Here is a 19584-nt window from a genome sequence, read left to right as displayed (position 1 = left end):
AAAACCTGAGGTGGTAATTCTATCGGAAAGGCAACAACAACCCTCCTCTCCAATGAATGGCTCAACCACAGGCACTGTGTTCACTGTGCACTGCACACCAACCCAGATGCTGCTATTATATCTGCTTTGACTTGAAAGGGCAATGGGATATCATGGCCCTTGATGAAATACTGCACACTGAGTGTTGTTCTGCTAATATAACGGTAGAGGAACAGGTGAGAGAAGAGGAATAAAGGAGGAGAGGAGAGTACAGTACTGCCGAACAGTATTTCCTGGTGGAACTTGGCCAATGATGCTGGAGTGTATATAGTTTCTGGGATAGTTGTGCTGCAGCCAATAAAAAATATATTTATACGGGAAAAGCTTGGCAACTATAACCGCACCATGTTTCACGAATAATATCGTGCCATGTGTGCAGTTTTGGAAGTAATATACTCCCCATTACCTGCCTAACTCCTAATTGAATGGAGTTGGACTAAGCCTGCCAAGAGGTGATAGAGAAATTCCTTCCCTAATAGGATGCATTTAGTCACAGGCAGCTCTCTGGACCACCTCATGATCAGAATCACCGTTACACACACACACCCACCACACAACCCTCCACTCACCCATACACCTACCCCTCCACTTACCCCTTCTTGACGACGATGACGATGGCCCCCAGCAGCAGAATAAGGACCACCAGTCCCCCAGCACAAGCCCCCAAGATCAGACCCATGTCCTCTGCATGTTGGGACACCTCCAGGGTCCTCTTATGGTCCTTACAGGCACCTACAGGGTAGAGACAACACTGTGTTAGCCTGCTGAACTAAAGCCAGCTGAACAGACCCCTTTAATGGTCCTTACAGGCAGCTACAGAGGAGAGACAAGTTAGAGTGATAGTCTTCTGTATACCACAAGACTGTATTAGCCTGCTAAGCAAAGGCCTAGGCATGAGCTCTTAAGAACTCAGGGTTCGGGCAATCAGACTCCGATAAACAGTAAACCTAGTTAGCCTCCTCTCCCTAGACCCTACCCTAGACCATACAGAAAGAAGCCCAAGCATCCTTCAGAAAAGGCACAACACCAGATTTGACCAGGTTCAGCTCTTTACAATAACAATCAATATACCGATGACGAGCAGAGATCAACATATCAGAAGCTAGAGTACGAAGGCTAGAGTGATATTGTGATAGTCTGAGATACAGAAAGCCACGGTGATCCGGGTTATCAGAGTAAAATCAGGTTATTATCCCTCTCACACTGGGTATTATATCCACCTGGGTGAATACACTGGCAGAGAGGGAGGGAGGGAGGGGGGAGGGAGGGGGAAGGGAGATATGGAGAGAAAGGGGGGAGGGAGATATGGAGAGAGGGGGAGGGAGGGAGGGAGGGAGAGCGAGAGAGCGAGAGAGAGAGAGAGAGAGAGAGAGAGAGAGAGAGAGAGAGAGATGAAGAGATAATGCATGGTAGTGAAGTGAAGCTCTGCCTTTGTCCCTGACTATGTTCCATAATAGGTAACAGGCTTGGATAAGGAGGAAGATTTTAAGCCGCTAACTAACCATCAACAGTTGGTGCAGCCAGAGTGGAAAGCTGGACAGACTTGGCCTACATGTGTTTAGAAAACACACCAATTACCTCAGCTAATAGCTGGCTGGAAGTTCATTGAGTCAACCATTTTCTATGCACATATGTCATAGTCTCACAGCGTTCATTGTGTCTCTACATTTCCATCAGAGCTATAACAGCATGACATCTCTCTCGTGATGAATTTAGAGCTTCTGTGGTGTCATTTTCCAGAAGTGTTTATTGACGACTAGAGACAGAATTGGTTGAGAATTATGATCCTGTACACCTGCGAGCATACGCTTAATTAAAAGTCTCCTCTCCGATGGGTAAACAAAAAGGAGAGTGAATGAAATGGTCTATCACTGGAAGCACGAAGCTAAAACCAATTATCTACCTATTTTCACCATCCATCCCTCTATCCTTTCAGCTGGATGTGGTCCTTTCTCTGTCATCTCACTTACCATTTAAAAAATATCTCTTTTGCCCTCTCTCTCTTTTGCCATCTCTCTCTCATTTGCCATCTCTCTCTCTCTCAATCCTTTTCTACCAGTTAGCTACAGCACAACCAATTTGAACATCATTCATGTTTTCTTCCCTCCCTCCCACTAAGGCCTAATATTTTGTCGGCATGGTGGGTAATTTTGCCTGAGCGTTAAAAGCCTGTTCAGGAAAACAGAGTGTGGCCTGCTGAAATCTGGATTGCAGATGATTGTAGCTCTGCTGGCTAGCTGGCTCTCTCTCCAGCCTCCAAGTCCACTTTACTAATGTGTGTGTGAATCACTGTGTTCTTATTGACTCCCGCTGTAGGAAGCACGTTGCCATGCAAAAGTTTACACCACTAAAACTTTCTGCATGGAGGAAAGGTGGAGGGAGAGAGACAGAGAGAGAGTAAGAGGAGAGAGAATCTATGAGAGAATGTGTGTGAGAAAAAGATTAGGATGGTAGGAGGAGGAACGAAAGGTGGTGGGATGGACAGGACACACATTCTATCTTCATCTGCCAGTGTTAGTATGTCATTAATCAGATATTGTGCTGGTGTCAGCTCGGAACACCTGAGGTGTGACAGTAGTCGTCTAAAGACATCAGCATGCTTCAGTTTGGCTGGCGCCTAGCCCAACTTGGCTAGCTGAACCGAACGAGTGTGCTTGCGTACTCCCTTCAATGGCCTTCGCTTGAAAAACTAGGGAAAAAAGCAGCAATAGTACTGTTTGTCCATTTTGAGACGCCGTCGCCAGCATACACTTCCTCAACATGTCAATCATTTTGACGTTTTTGCCTTAAGCGGCCCGTCTCTTTCCCCGTCGGTCTCCCTGCTTCACACTTGACATGAGCTCTATCCTTTCATTACACAGTCACAGAGAGAGAGTGAAAGAGAGAGGGAGGAGTGAAAGAGAGAGGGGGAGTGAAAGGGAGAGGGAGAGAGAGAGAGGGGGGGTGAAAGTGGGAGAGGGGGGAGTGAAAGAGAGAGAGAGGAAAATACATGTGTGAGAGGAACATGTTATATGTGTGCATGTGTGTGGGCGTGTTAGAGAGAGATAAAGAAAGGTTGTATAATGAGAGAGTGAGAGAAGAAGCTTGAGGTGGACAGACAGACAATAAGACAAGCAAAGACAGAACGAGTGAGTGAGTGAGTGAGTGAGTGAGTGAGTGAGTGAGTGAGTGAGTGAGTGAGTGAGTGAGTGAGTGTGTGTGTGTGTGTGTGTGAGTGAGAGAAGAATAAAGAATGCCAGTGTACCCTGCCTCCTGAACCTCTCTTTCCCATCACCACAGAAACTGGAACAGCACCAATCTCTCCTCTCTCCCTTCCTCCCTCCACCTTGTCACCGCCACGTACCAAATTAAGGGTATTATAAATATGCTTCTGAGAACCCTCCTCTGTACACACACACAGCTCCTCTGCCCTGATGGTGTGTAGTGCCAGCAGACAATGGCGACGAGAGACCCTTTGATGTCAGGACGCTTCAAATAACAGAGTGCAGGGAGAGAGAGAGAGAGAGAGAGAGAGAGAGAGAGAGAGAGAGAGAGAGAGAGAGAGAGAGAGTAGGGAGAGGAAGGAATCCAATTTCTACAGGGCTTCCTTATCTAGTGTACTCTTGATGTCAGGACGCATCAAATAACAGAGAGAATGCAGGAAGAGAGAAAGACGGGAGAAGAAGGAATCTAATTTCTACAGGGTCTCTCTCTCTCTCTCTCCCCCCCCCTCTTCCCCCCCCCCCTCTCTCTCTCTCTCTCTCCCCCCCTCTCTCGCTCTCATCTTTCGAAACGCATCAGTGTCTGTGAAATATCATGAAGCACAGAACATGTAAACACTGCTTTGCCAGAAAGCATTCTTATGTAGTCTATTTCTCAAAGCCTCTCAATGATGAAGATAGAAGAAGATAGAAGAAGATAGAAGGGAACGATCTGAATGTACCTTTACGGGCAATCCGGATGCAGTTCATTCTCGTCTCCTGAAACAAGAATGGGAGGTTCATTAGCATGGGATAACCACAAGCAAAAACAAAACACATCAAACATCTATTTTATAAGCATAGAACAGGTGTCAGAGCGTGTGTGTATCTGTGTGTGTCACCGAGTCCACCTCTGTGTGGTAAAGTGCAAACTAGCTAATTAAAAAACTCAGTCAGGGAAGAAAGCAGATGACATCTAATTTTAAATGTGATTGTGAGTGACCTGTCCTCTGTTCTCATCAACAACATCCGGACCCCTGGCCCACCCAACCCATTACACACATGCCCCCCTCCTAACCCTCCACCTAGCTAGCCCATCACAGCGATACCAGAGACACATTGTCAAATTAAGATTAGCACATGCTAAATCAGGTTTTATACAAGGGGGGCAATTATGCTAATCTAATCGGAGCTCTGATATTGGAGTCAGAACCCTTTCACCTCAGCGCCTGCGAAATTGCCTTTTTTAATTGAAAACCTGTTCTGGGTGGATCTGTATCCACCCACCTCTTAGTCAGGGAGATAGAAGTTGTATTTACCCACAATTCACAGGTTGTTACAGCCCCACCTGCTGATATATCATGTGTCATCTTGTCCTCTGTCAAGGTTGACCTGACTCTGAGACAGCCCCTTTTGGCATTAAAACAGAGTGCATCCAAAATGGCACCCTATTCCCTAAATAGTACACTACTTATGACCCTGGTCAAAACAGAATGTTGGACTTAGCCATAGTATCCTACTGACTGCTGATGACACCTCCCTGCCTGCTGTGTTCTGATGTTATTTATAGAATGAACCTCAGATATGATGCCAATATTTCTAGCCAATATCACAGGTTGAGTGACAGGTAGCTGGTAGCAGAAGATGATTACGGTTGATAACTACATTGACAGGAAATTAACCAGCAGATCCGATAGTGGACAGAAGCATTTCAAGAAGCCACAGCTGACTACGCTGTTTAATATCTTTAATATTGCATCAATAGAGAATTGGGAAAAGGGTCAAAAGATTTGTATCAAAACTATTTAGTGTTTTTTTGCAAGGTTGGTCTGGAAATTCTGTCAAAATATGTGTGACGGACACAGCAAAAGACACTGACAGATTATATACACTCCGTGGCCAGTTTATTCAGTACACCAATCTAGTACCGGGTCGAACCCCCCTTTGCCTCCAGAACATACTGAATTCTCTGGGGCATGGAAATGTTGCTCAAATAATATCAATGTGCAAAGGAAAACATCCTCACACCATTACACCACCACCACCAGCCTGTACCGTTGACACCAGGCAGGATGGGGCCATGGACTCATGCTGCTTATGCCAAATCCTGACTCTGCCGTCAGCATGACGCAACAGGAACCGGGATTCGTCGGACCAGGAGAAATGGGGAGGCTTTTACAAGTTGCTGTGGGGGGTGCAGGGCTGTTGACTGGGGTAGGGGTAGCCAGGTGGAAAACATGGCCAGCCGTAGAAAAATGCTTATTGAAATTCTCAATTATTATGGATTTATCGGTGTGTGCAAGAATGTGCAAGCTAACAGGCGGGCCACAAACAGGCAAATAACGGCACAGTACAACAGTGGTGTGCAGAAAGGCATCTCTGAACGCACAACGCAGAGCACCAAACCAGGTTCCACTCCTATCAGCTACAAACAAGAAGAAGCGGCTCCAGTGTATCGTCTGAGATCTGCCCGCCTGTCCAGCATCACTACTCTGGACGGTTCTGACTTAGAATATGTGGACAACTACAAATACCTAGGTGTCTGGTTAAACTGTAAACTCTCCTTCCAGACTCACATTAAGCATCTCCAATCAAAAATGAAATCTAGAATTGGCTTCCTATTTTGCAACAAAGCATCCTTCACTCATGCTGCCTAACATACCCTTGTAAAACTGACTATCCTACCGATCCTCGACTTCGGCGATGTCATCTACAAAATAGCCTCCAACACTCTACTCAGCAAACTGGATGCAGTCTATCACAGTGCCATCTGTTTTGTCACCAAAGTCCCATATACTACCCACCACTGCGACCTGTACGCTCTCGTTGGCTGGCCCTCGCTTCATATTCGTCGCCAAACCCACTTGCTCCAGGTCACCTATAAGTCTTAGCTTGGTAAAGCCCCGCCTTATCTCAGCTCGCTGGTCACCATAGCAGCACCCACCTGTAGCACGTGCTCCAGCAGGTATTTTTCACTGGTCACCCCCAAAGCCAATTCCTCCTTTGGACGCCTCTACTTCCAGTTTTCTGCTGCCAATGACTGGAACAAACTGCAAAAATCACTGAAGCTGGAGACCCATATCTCCCTCACTAACTTTAAGCACCAGCTGTCAGAGCAGCTCAAAGATCACTGCACCTGTAAATAGCCCATCTGTAAATAGCCCATCCAACTACCTCATCCCCATACTGTATTTATTTATTTATCTTGCTCCTTTGCATCCCAGTATCTCTACTTGCACACACATCTTCTGCACATATATCACTCCAGTGTTTAATTGCTATATTGTAATTATTTCGCCACTATGGCCTATTTATTGCCTTACCTCCCTTATCTTACCTCCTTTGCACACACTGTATATAGACATTTTCTATTGTATTATTGACTGTATGTTTGTTTATTCCATGTGTAACTCTGTGTTGTTGTTTGTGTCGCGCTGCTTTGCTTTATCTTGGCCAGGTCAGAGTTGTAAATGAGAACTTGTTCTCAACTAGCCTACCTGGTTAAATGAAAAATAAATTTAAAAAAATAAAATTCTCCTTCGACCTCTCATCAACGTTTTCGCCCACAGGACTGCCGCTGACTGGATGTTTTTTGTTTGTCGCTACATTCTCTGTAAACCCTAGACACTGTCGTGCGTGAAAAGCCCAGGAGGCAAGCCGTTTCTGACATACTGGAACCAGCGGGCCTGGCACCAGTGATCATACCACTCTCAAAGTCGCTTAGGTCACTCTTTGCCCATTCTAACATTCAATCAAACAGTAACTGAATGCCTCGATGCCCATCTGCTTGTTTTATATAGCAAGCCACGGCCACGTGACTCACTGTCTGTAGGAGTGTGTTTGTGATGTGTGTGATGTGTGTGTGGGTATGTGTCTGAGCACTTCTGTGTTTTATAAAGAACTGATTGCACCAATCTTTCTGTCTTTCAAGCTCCAGTAAAGACATGCGTCAAAGCAATTACAGTTCCATTCAGTGGCAGCAGCAGCTCTCAGAGCCATGGTTCTGGAAATCTACAGCTAATTATCCTGAAATTTTGTCAGAAAATTATGTGCTTCCCCCTTTTTGCAGAACCAGCAAATACACACACACACACACACACACACACACACACACACACACACACACACACACACACACACACACACACACACACACACACACACACACACACACATCGCAAGTCCAGGCTGATTTGAATAGAGAAGTTTTATAAACAGATTGAGATAAAATTGCTCGCAGGGCAGACAGAGAAACAATAATATACATGAATTAGAATATTCCAATCTTATGAGCTGCTTTGTCAGGATGGAATAGAGCGGTGGCTAAGAGTGCTCTAAGAGGTAGGTAAACGTACAACTATAATAACACAGTCATAATGACACACACACACTCACCAAAAAAACATTTCATTGGCTATTAAGGGAGGACGGAGGAGTCATTAGAACTGCAAGCCACTGACGTCAAAGGGTTCAGTATTAGCTTTAATGATCGATAGTTGAGACACACAAGAGATTGAGTCGGAGTGTGATTCAGAAGACAGACACACACTGAGGGTAAGTCCTTGACCTTACAGTCAAGGGAAGTTAGTCATTCCAGCATTACAACCTATGGAACCTTCTAACCTGTAGAGCTTTTCCCCTACTGCATCCTAGCAACCAGGTAGGAAGCACGTGTTTGACCAGTTCTGCCCTGGGACTCTCTCTGATGCATTTTGACCCAAGCGATTGCAGTACAACAACTGAAGACGCAGTTTCCAAACCGCCTTGGCGCACACCTTTTACTAAACACTTTTTTAATAAATATGCAGCTACCAGAGTCATATAGTCATACTGTATATATGATGCATGATGAGAGGCTTAAGCCAGGCAGACTAGACTGTAGTCATTTAGCTCCATATGGGCTTTATGATTGAAACAGCACCTGGCCCACTACTTCCTCTTTTTATCTACCTTAAGTCTCATTTCAGTTTCCTCTAGGCAGCAGGCTCAGAGGGGAAAGGTAGAGAAAGAAAGACAGAGCGACAGAGAGAAAGAAAGAGAGTCCAAAACAGCCTGAGTTTCAGAGCTGAACTACTTCTTTCCTACAGCCACAGTTTTACCTTCTCAATTCAATAACACTTGATTTGTCCCAAAGAACTGTAGTTTAGTCCCCTGATCTGTCCGTGCTGTCTTGCTTACTCCTATGGCATGTTTGACAAAGACTCCAGACTTGACTCAGACTTTATTGACAGGTCTATAAACTTACCCCTCTGAAGTTGCTTATAGCCTGGAAGAAGACCAGGTAGTTCTTGGAGGGGTCCAGGGGAGTGTTCCAGTAGCCGTTATAGGTGTGGTTGTCCCCTACTGTGAACGGAGTGGCCTCAGGGAGACTGGAGGGGGGAAGCTCAGCCGTGTAGTAGTGGGACTTAGACTGAGCCTCCACCTGGGACGCTGGCACAGGGAAACAGTCTGACCCGCTACCCAGCTCCCTCCTCCTCCTCCTGACCCGCCTGGAACCGTCCTCTTCTACTACCACCACCTGGTACGCACTGCGGGGAGAGGGATGACAGACTGATAGGTGATAACTACGCTGGAAACAAATGGCCCTCTTAAAGGGGAAATCTGCATTAGCTACATCCATTTTTGGACTTGTAAATTAGTTATATAGATTCTTAAAGAATCCAACTTAAAAACGCCTCATGAGCTTAGTTCAACTATTGTACCCCATCAGAACCCAAAATATAAGGTTGTTTTACTCCAATGTTTGTAAACAAAGTAACACTCTATAGCCTTAATTTTGATATCATGGATGGTCAGTCCTTGCATCCATAGCTCGGTCTATGAATGTGAGAGTGCCAGGCCCATCTCTCAGCTTTATAACGAAACAGTGGTGGGGAGAATGCTTTATTGTTGTTTCAACTACGGATTGTCCCTTTAAGGTCACCCTTGTAAAAAAAGTTCTCAAAGACACTTCCTGATGAAATAAAAGGTAGAATAATATAAGAAACACAAGTCAAATAGCAATGACATTTATTCAAAACATTCTTGTTATACAAGTGAATATATTTATCTAGTGGTAGACATGAGTGACAGTTGTGTGAGGCCTATTATTGTGATTAGTAATGTGACTGTACCTGACTGGTGCTCCTCTGCCCAGCGCTGGTCTCAACAGCACCGTGATGGTGCTCTCTGACTCACTGAGTGGGGCCAGGACATCCTCATAGTCAAACACTGGGGCTGAGAGAGGAGGAGAGAGGGGATAGGGAGGGGGAATGGGAAGGGGAAGGGGAGATACAGACGGAGGTGGAGAGGGGGAAGGGAGAGAGTGGAGATAAAGAGGTGGAGCAGGAGAGTGTGTGGGTGAGAGAGAGAAAGAGAGAGAGAGAGAGAGAGAGAGAGAGAGAGAGAGAGAGAGAGAGAGAGAGAGAGAGAGAGAGAGAGAGAGAGAGAGAGAGAGAGAGAGAGAGAGAGAGAGAGGGAGAGGGAGATCATGAGAGAGAAAGAGACAGAGAGAGAGATAGAAAATGAGGGAGTAAGTAACAAAACAATCACATATAACACAGGAAGTGGGATAAAACTCATTCACATAGACAGCTGCAGGACATTCCCATAATTATTCACAGGGACGATAAGAATCCCCTGTAATTAAAATACATCTCACAGCCACACCCCCTTGAACAGGACTGCAGACTGGAACATACCTTGGTGAGCTCCCATCTATGGGGAACAGACACACATTGTCTTCCCGTCTCTGTTTACCCTTAAAAGACAATTAGCAAAGGAGCAGCCAGCCAATAAAAAACATGAGCTTTGACAGTAAAGAAAGATTATTAATAATCAGCTAAACCAACAGCCTCTGAAATGAAAGGATGCAAGACTCTCACACAGTCACACACAGTATCTGCGCTGTTCCCAGCGTGGTAGCCAGGGCACCAAAACAGCAGAGAAGTTCTGCCTCGCGCTTCAACGCTCTTAGCTGTTGTGGAAATTGTTTACTCATATCGCGGAGTCTACCTGGTGTTGGTTTTCCATTTTGGGTCAGAAGAAAAAGGGTTCTTTGGCTGTCCCCATAGTTTTTTGGTTCCAAGTAGAACCCTTTTGGGGTCCATGTAAAACCCTTTCCACAAAAGGTTCTACATGGAACCCAAGTGAATGCAGGTGAAAGCTACGATCCCCTATTGATGTCACTTGTTAAATCCACTTCAATCAGTGTTGATGAAGAGGAGGAGACAGGTTAAAGAAGGATTTTCAAGCCTTGAGACAATTGAGACATGGATTGTGTATGTGTGCTATTCAGAGGGTGAATGGGGAAGACAAAAAATGTAGGTGCCTTTGAACAGGGTATGGTAGAAGGTGTCAGGCGCACCGGTTTGAGTGTGTCAAGACTGCAACACTGCTGAGTTTCACGCTGCTGAGTTTCCCATGTGTATCAAGAATGGCCCACCACTCAAAGGATATACAGACATCTGTGCGAAGCATTGGAATAGACATGGGCCAGCATCCCTTGTGGAACGCTTTCGGCACCTTGTAGAGTCCATTCCCCGACGAATTGAGGCTGTTCTAAATTGAGGCTGTTCAATATTAGGAAGATGTTCCTAATGTTTTGTACACTCAGTTGAGGTTAAACCCCCAAATCTTAGACAGAGTAAGAGTGTAACATAAACATTCATGGCTAGTACTAACTCAGTATAGAGAAACTGGAGAACGTGTGTAGTGTGGTTGGATTTAATACCTTCAACCGCCAGATAGAAAACCAAGCCTTTGTAAATGTATGAATGACCGAGGTTGAAGACCAATGAAGAGAGCACACTTTCCTTTATTGTGGTGGGTTTAAGAGGGTATGTTAGAGAAATACATGAATAGAGTTAAGTGGAAAGGCTAGAGAGAGAGATGGGCTGAGATAGAGATGAGACAGGTCAGAGGTGACAGTTGCAGTACTTTATCCACAGCAGCTCACAGGTCAAGGGTCAAGCACTGACTGTGGCTCAATAGAGAAGACCTGTACAACCACACAAAAGTGAGGGAGATGGACTGAGCCAGTGGGATTTATCCAGCCATACATGCTCCACCATGATGTTATTTCATACTTTAATGCCACAGTCTAATTTGTTTTACAACCAAACTCTTCATTAATTTAAATGGTCATTGAACAGCAGTGACTATTGCAGATTGTACTTTTAAAGGGGTGGAAAAGCCACAGGTCATTAACTTGCCTCATCGTGCAATAGATTTATCTTGATTCTAGAGTGACTCACTCAACTAACTGGCCATTCATTCCCAGTAAATTGTATTATTTCTCACGAAACGGGGAAAAAGAAGAAATGTAAATCGGACACCCAGGGGCTGCTATTTTCAGGTGCTTTAGAAAAGTTGAAAAGCTACCACACAATGTGTTTGGAAATGAACATACTGTATATTTATTTGTGTGCCAAAGTTTAGGCCTCCCGGCCTTGCTCTGACGCAGGTTGTGAGGCTAGAACTTTAGTGCAAAAATAGGTATGGGATCATTCGCAAGCTCACTGTGTGGGAGAAGGGAACGTATTTTCTTTGAACAAGACCCAGGAACCCTATGCTATCCTGATGCAGTGAAAAAGAGTGAAAAATAATCTAAACATAAAGTAAGCTTTTGAAACATCTTTGTGTGGACCTACCACATTTTTGCTTACACAGAGTCAGTCCCATCTCTCAGGACAGAACAAGGAACAGGTCATCAAGTCAAACAACTCACAGCAACCCCTCTAGTCTACCCCCAGCCTCATTCTCAGCCCCAGCCCTAACCCTGAGGCGTCAGTCCCTGCTTATTCCATAGAACCTCACCGGAGATGTTGGTGGTGATCTCAGTGAGGGCGGTCTGTCCGAAGCCCTTGGCGGTGCGAGCTCTAACAGACACCAGGTAGGTGGTGCCGGGGTGTAGGCCAGAGAACATGTGGTATGTTTCGTTCCTCAGTTTGGAAACGGTACGGCGAGGGCCTGGTACGTTGATACCTGGGTCGGAAGACTCGATGCCCTGGTAACTGATCTGGGGACCGGGAACAAAACACAGACAAATAGGGTCACAATGCTGTGTTGTTGTTGTAGTAAGAGTATTGTTGTTCTAATAGATTTAGGAACAAGGAACAAAACACAAACCATAGAATCACTATGAGTAGTCTCTGATGACAAACTGTGAACATAAATGAATCAAAACGAGATTTGATTCCGCTACCTGAGGTCATTTGATAGGTGTTGTAATTGTTGTTAGTGTTATTGTTCATGAAGGAGAGAGAGATGTTTTTCTGTGGGTTGTTTCAATGTTGGGAGTCAAGCAGATATTTTACAAATTAGGTGGTGTTACTGTGTCTCTGACTGTGCCTGCCTACCTTGCACCCCAACCCACAGTGACACCATGCAGCTCAAAATGAGATAATTCCTGTTCTCATCATGTTTTACTGAAGGAAGCACTCAGAACGTCTCCTCTGCCACCACCCAGACAACCAACACACCCCAATTATTTGGGCTGCTGTTCTTTTCTGCTTCACTCTCCTTTCTTTTCTCAGAGATCCCGTTCTCAGCGCCTCTCTCTTCTAACGTTCCTCTCTTCTCTTCTTTCCCTCGCTCTCCTCCCCCCTCTCTCTTCCCTCTCTTCTCTATCCTCTCTTCTCTATCCACTCACCAGGCAATCTCTGACACGTCCTTGTTTCTCATTCTCCTTTCTCCTGATTCAACCGTCTATTCTCACTCCTCCATACCTCCCTTCTTTCACACACTGCCTAAATTCATCTTCCCACCTCTCATCATCTTCTCCCTATTCCTACTGCATCTTCCTTTTCCTTTCTCAACCTTCAATATCTATTCCAACAATTTCTTCCTTTCATCATTCTATCTAACAGTCTCTCTCCATCTCACTATTTACATGTCCCATGCAGTACTTTATCCACAGCAGCTCACAGGTCAAGGGTCAAGCACTGACTGTGGCTCAATAGAGATGACCTGTACAACCACACAAAAGTGAGGGAGATGGACTGAGCCAGTGGGATTTATCCAGCCATACATGCTCCACCATGATGTTATTTCATACTTTAATGCCACAATCTAATTTGTTTTACAACCAAACTCTTCATTAATTTAAATGGTAATTGAAAAGCAGTGACTATTGCAGATTGTACTTTTAAAGGGGTGGAAAAGTCACAGGTCATTAACTTGCCTCATCGTGCAATAGATTTATCTTGATTCTAGAGTGACTCACTCAACTAACTGGCCATTCATTCCCAGTAAATTGTATTATTTCGCACGAAACGGGGAAAAAGAAGAAATGTAAATCGGACACACAGGGGCTGCTATTGTCAGGTGCTTTAGAAAAGTGGAAAAGCTACCACACAATGTGTTTGGAAATGACCATACTTGTCACGTTCCTGACCTGTTTTCTCTTGTTTTGTATGTGTTTAGTTGGTCAGGACGTGAGCTGGGTGGGAATTCTATGTTGTGTGTCTAGTTTGTCTGTTTCTATGTCAGCCTAGTGTGGGTTCTCAATCAGAGGCAGATGGTAGTCGTTGTCTCTGATTGAGACTCATATATAGGAGGCTTGTTTTGTGTTGGGAGTTTGTGGGTGTTTGTTACCTGTCTCTGTGTTTGTGTTCTGCACCAGATAGGTCTGTATCGGTTTTGCACGTTTGTTATTTTGTAAGTTGTTTGTAGTGTTCACTTGTTCTTCATTAAACATGTTTAACACTAGCCGCGCTGCACTTTGGTCCTCTCCTTCACCCCTGGAAGAAAACCTTTACAATACTGTATATTGTGAGGCTAAAACATTGGTGAAAAAATAGGTATGGGATCATTCGCAAGCTCACTGTGTGGGAGAAGGGTATGTATTGTCTTTGAACAAGACCCAGGAAACCTATGCTTTCCTGATGCAGTGAAAAAGTAAACCTGAAGTAAGCTTTTGAAACATCTTTGTGTGGACCTACCACGGCAAATCTGACCACGACTCCATTTTGTTGCTCCCAGCCTATAGACAGAAACTAAAACAGGAAACGCCCGTGCTCAGGTCTGTTCAACGCTGGTACGACCAATCTGATTCCACACTTCAAGATTGCTTCGATCACGTGGACTGGGATATGTTCCGAATAGCCTCAGACAACAACATTGATTTATACGCTAATTCGGTGAGCGAGTTTATTAGCATGTGCATCGGTGATGTTGTACCACGGTGACGATTAAAACCTTCCCCATCCAGAAACCGTGGATTAATGGCAGCATTCGAGCAAAACTGAGAGCGCGAACCACTGCTTTTAATCATGGCAAGGTGACCGAATACAAACAGTGTAGCTATTCCCTCCGCAAGGCAATCAAACAAGCTAAGCGTCAGTATAGAGACAAAGTAGAGTCACAATTCAACGGCTCAGACACAAGACATATGTGGCAGGGTCTACAGACAATCACGGATTACAAAAAGAAAACCAGCCCTGTCGCGGACACCGACGTCTTGCTCCAAGACAAACTAAACAACTTCTTTACTCTCTTTGAGGACAATACAGTGCCACTGACACGGCCCGCTACCAAAACCTGCGGGCTCTCCTTCACCGCAGCCAACATGAGTAAAACATTTAAACGTGTTAACCCTCGCAAGGCTGCCGGCCCAGACGACATCCCTAGCCGCGTCCTCAGAGCATGCGCAGACCAGCTGGCTGGTGTGTTTACGGATATATTCAATCAATCCCTATCCCAGTCTGCTGTTCCCACATGCTTCAAGAGGGCCACCATTTTTCCTGTTCCCAAGAAAGCTAAGGTAACTGAGCTAAACAACTATCGCCCCGTAGCACTCACTTCCGTCATCATGAAGTGCTTTGAGAGACTAGTCAAGGATCATATCATCTCCACCCTACCTGACACCCTAGACCCACTCCAATTTGCTTACCGCCCCAATAGGTCCACAGACGACCAATCGCAATCACACTGTACACTGCCCAAACCCATCTGGACAAGAGGAATACCTATGTAAGAATGTTGTTCATCAATTACAGCTCAGCATTTAACACCCTAGTACCCTTTAAGTTCCTCGGCGTACACATCACGGACAAACTGAAATGGTCCACCTACACAGACAGCATGGTGAAGAAGGGGCAACAGCTCTTCAATCTCAGGAGGCTAAAGAAAGTTGGCTTGTCATCGAAAACACTCAAACTTTTACAGATGCACAATCGAGAGCATCCTGTCGGGCTGTATCACTGCCTGGTACGGCAACTGCTCCGCCCACAACCGTAAGGCTCTCCAGAGGGTGGTGAGGTCTGCACAACACATCACCGGGGGCAAACTAACTGCCCTCCAGGATACCTACACCACCCGATGTCACAGGAAAGCCAAAAAGATCATCAAGGACAAAAACCACCCGAGCCACTGCCTGTTCACCCCGCTATCATCCAGAAGGCGCGGTCAGTACAGGTGCATCAAAGCTGGGACTGAGAGACTGAAAAACAGCTTCTACCTCAAGGCCATCAGACTGTTAAACAGCCATCACTAACATTGAGTTGCTGCTGCCAACATACTGACTCAAATCTCTAGCCACTTGAATAATTAAAAATTGGATGTAATAAGTAGATCACTAGTCACTTTAAACAATGGCACTTTATATAATGTTTACATACCCTACATTACTCATCTCACATGTACAGTATATACTGTACTCTATACCATCTACTGCATCTTGCCTATGCCGTTCGGCCATCGCTCATCCATATATTTTTATGTACATATTCTTATTCATACCTTTACACTTGTGTGTATTAGGTACTTGTTGTGAAATTGTTAGATTACTTGTTAGATATTACTGCATGGTCGGAACTAGAAGCACAAGCATTTCGCTACACTCATATTAAAATATGCTAACCATGTATATGTGACCAATAAAATTTGATTTGATTCGATTTTTGCTTACACAGAGTCAGTCCCATCACTCAGGACAAAACAAGGAACAAGTCATCAATTCTACCCCCAGCCTCATTCTATCAGTCTCTCTCCAATCTCACTATTTACATGTCTCTTCCTTTTCAACATACTCTCTCTCTCTCTCTGTCAGAGCAGACTTCTCAGGCCCAGACCTGTATCTGGGTGGACACCTTTCATTTATACAGCTGTGTCACCGCAGCCTGCCTGTAAGCTCTAAGAGTTGGCTACAGAGGCCTGTGTCGGAGGTGACCAGGGACATATACAGTGGGGAGAACAAGTATTTGATACACTGCCGATTTTGCAGGTTTTCCTACTTACAAAGCATGTAGAGGTCTGTAATTTTTATCATAGGTACACTTCAACTGTGAGAGACGGAATCTAAAACAAAAATCCAGAAAATCACATTGTATGATTTTTAAGTAATTAATTCGCATTTTATTGCATGACATAAGTATTTGATCACCTACCAACCAGTAAGAATTCCGGCTCTCACAGACCTGTTAGTTTTTCTTTAAGAAGCCCTCCTGTTCTCCACTCATTACCTGTATTAACTGCACCTGTTTGAACTCGTTACCTGTATAAAAGACACCTGTCCACCCACTCAATCAAACAGACTCCAACCTCTCCACAATGGCCAAGACCAGAGAGCTGTGTAAGGACATCAGGGATAAAATTGTAGACCTGCACAAGGCTGGGATGGGCTACAGGACAATAGGTAAGCAGCTTGGTGAGAAGGCAACAACTGTTGGCGCAATTATTAGAAAATGGAAGAAGTTCAAGATGACGGTCAATCACCCTCGGTCTGGGGCTCCATGCAAGATCTCACCTCGTGGGGCATCAATGATCATGAGGAAGGTGAGGGATCAGCCCAGAACTACACGGCAGGACCTGGTCAATGACCTGAAGAGAGCTGGGACCACAGTCTCAAAGAAAACCATTAGTAACACACTACGCCGTCATGGATTAAAATCCTGCAGCGCACGCAAGGTCCCCCTGCTCAAGCCAGCGCATGTCCAGGCCCGTCTGAAGTTTGCCAATGACCATCTGGATGATCCAGAGGAGGAATTGGAGAAGGTCATGTGGTCTGATGAGACAAAAATATAGCTTTTTGGTCTAAACTCCACTCGCCGTGTTTGGAGGAAGAAGAAGGATTAGTACAACCCCAAGAACACCATCCTAACCGTGAAGCTTGGAGGTGGAAACATCATTCTTTGGGGATGCTTTTCTGCAAAGGGTACAGGACGACTGCACCGTATTGAGGGGAGGATGGATGGGGCCATGCATCGCGAGATCTTGGCCAACAACCTCCTTCCCTCAGTAAGAGCATTGAAGATAGGTCGTGGCTGGGTCTTCCAGCATGACAACGACCCGAAACACACAGCCAGGGCAACTAAGGAGTGGCTCCGTAAGAAGCATCTCAAGGTCCTGGAGTGGCCTAGCCAGTCTCCAGACCTGAACCCAATAGAAAATCTTTGGAGGGAGCTGAAAGTCCGTATTGCCCAGCGACAGCCCCGAAACCTGAAGGATCTGGAGAAGGTCTGTATGGAGGAGTGGGCCAAAATCCCTGCTGCAGTGTGTGCAAACCTGGTCAAGAACTACAGGAAACGTATGATCTCTGTAATTGCAAACAAAGGTTTCTGTACCAAATATTAAGTTCTGCTTTTCTGATGTATCAAATACTTATGTCATGCAATAAAATGCAAATTAATTACTTAAAAATCATACAATGTGATTTTCTGGATTTTTGTTTTAGATTCCGTCTCTCACAGTTGAAGTGTACCTGTGATAAAAAATTACAGACCTCTACATGCTTTGTAAGTAGGAAAACCTGCAAAATCGGCAGTGTATCAAATACTTGTTCTCCCCACTGTATATACACAAATATGTATTATTAATTAGAAGCATTTAAAGTTGCCCCCCATGTGAAAGTGTCTCTCAGGCAAATAAGTAATTATGCTGCTTATCTATATATAATTGCAGGGCTGCAGTCAGAGGCTCAGCTCGTCTCATTAGCATCAGAACATATACGGAGGCCTGAACTGGGGGCGGGGGGAAATACATTCCCTATTAATGACCAGGGCAGATGTGAACTGTATTGCACGGGTAGGCAACTAGATTCAGATTCTGATTATTGTTGAAGCGGATGGTCGGGGGGCCGGAACATCATTTATAATAATTTGTACACTGCAAATTGACCACAACTAAGTCCAAAAACAGACTGTATTTCAAAATAACAAATATTTAATACATTGATTACATTGAGACATGATCACATCAACAAAAAAAATCATGGAAATACTTGAACAGATTTCCTTAATTAAATAAGTTTTTAGCTGAATTCCTAGTGATTTGAGATTTCTTGGACCTAAAAATGTACACAAAAAAGAAACACAACAACACAGTGGTCTGTGTCAAGCTGAAGGAAATTAGTGAGAGATAAATATCAGTAAAATAAAGACACAAATATGAATAGGGGAGAAAAAGAAAGATAGAGATCAAGATTGAGTCCGAGATAGATATGTGATCGCAAAAAGGTAGACAGACGGAAAGTTGAGGGCATGTCCCATACCTCATACTGTGTGATGACCCCATTGGGCTCCACAGGCTCCTCCCACTTCAGAAAGATCATATCGTCCAATGGAGTGAAGGTCAGTGACTCTGGGGCAACGCCACCAGGAACTGGAAGAGAAAGCACAACATAAACATTCTGAGAACTCGCAGTTGATTGCATAGGGGGTCCTATGGGAAGGAAGTGATTACGGATATCTGGTTTCCAACCCTAAAGACAGGCAATTCGAATTGAGGACCAGAAGATTTGGGGAGTGTGTGCCTGGGTGGAAGATTGCATGTGTGTTTGTGTGTACATCTGAGTCTGATTGAAAGATGTTGCTGCTACAGTTCATGCAGGTTTCTTCAACTAACAAGCTCCTCTGACTGTCTGGCTGTCTGTCTGGCTCTGAGGCTGTGGCTCAGATGGGTAAAGTCTAGAGCACTGTCTTGTGGCTGACACTTAACCTCTTTGGGCTAGGGGGAGTTATTTTGACATCCGGATGAAAAGCGTGCCCAAAGTAAACTGCCTGCTACTCAGGCCTGGAAGCTAGGATGTGCATATAATTGGTAGATTTGGATAGAAAACACTCTAAAGTTTCTAAAACTGTTAGAATAATGTCTGTGAGTATAACATAAGTGAAATGGCAGGCGAAACCCCGAGGACAAACCATCCCCCCCCCAAAAGAAATTCAGCATAACACTGATTTCAATTGCTGGCACTATTATAATAAGGTGAAATCCTCCCCGATTGCAGTTCCTAGGGCTTCCACTAGATGTCAACAGTCTCTAGAAAGAGTTTCAAGCTGGTTTTTGGAAAAATGAGGGAGAAGTTGTAGTTTTTCCTAAGTGGCTCCCATTTTGGCCGTAGTGTTTCCAAGCGCGTGGAGGAAAGCGTGTTCTTTGTTATTTATCTCCG

General features: G+C 44.8%; 1 protein-coding gene across 7 annotated transcripts in view; it reads right to left on the bottom strand.

Moving 5' to 3' along the window:
• Positions 1-19584, bottom strand: part of LOC139558427 (receptor-type tyrosine-protein phosphatase U-like) — a 291923-nt gene that overhangs the window by 62192 nt on the left and 210147 nt on the right. For all 7 annotated transcript variants that reach the window (XM_071373548.1, XM_071373551.1, XM_071373553.1 and 4 more), the window contains 6 exons: positions 18688-18797; positions 12015-12216; positions 9332-9434; positions 8464-8746; positions 3962-3998; positions 633-771 (listed from right to left, as the gene is read on the bottom strand). In XM_071373548.1, the coding sequence (XP_071229649.1) occupies positions 633-771; positions 3962-3998; positions 8464-8746; positions 9332-9434; positions 12015-12216; positions 18688-18797 (874 nt within the window). The remainder of the gene's footprint in view (positions 1-632; positions 772-3961; positions 3999-8463; positions 8747-9331; positions 9435-12014; positions 12217-18687; positions 18798-19584) is intronic.

Source organism: Salvelinus alpinus, chromosome 29 (genome assembly GCF_045679555.1).
Source record: "Salvelinus alpinus chromosome 29, SLU_Salpinus.1, whole genome shotgun sequence".
In the NCBI taxonomy this organism is placed as follows: Eukaryota; Metazoa; Chordata; class Actinopteri; order Salmoniformes; family Salmonidae; genus Salvelinus; species Salvelinus alpinus.
The sequence above is the reverse complement of the archived record's forward strand: the minus strand, read 5'-3'. Positions and strand labels throughout refer to the sequence as shown.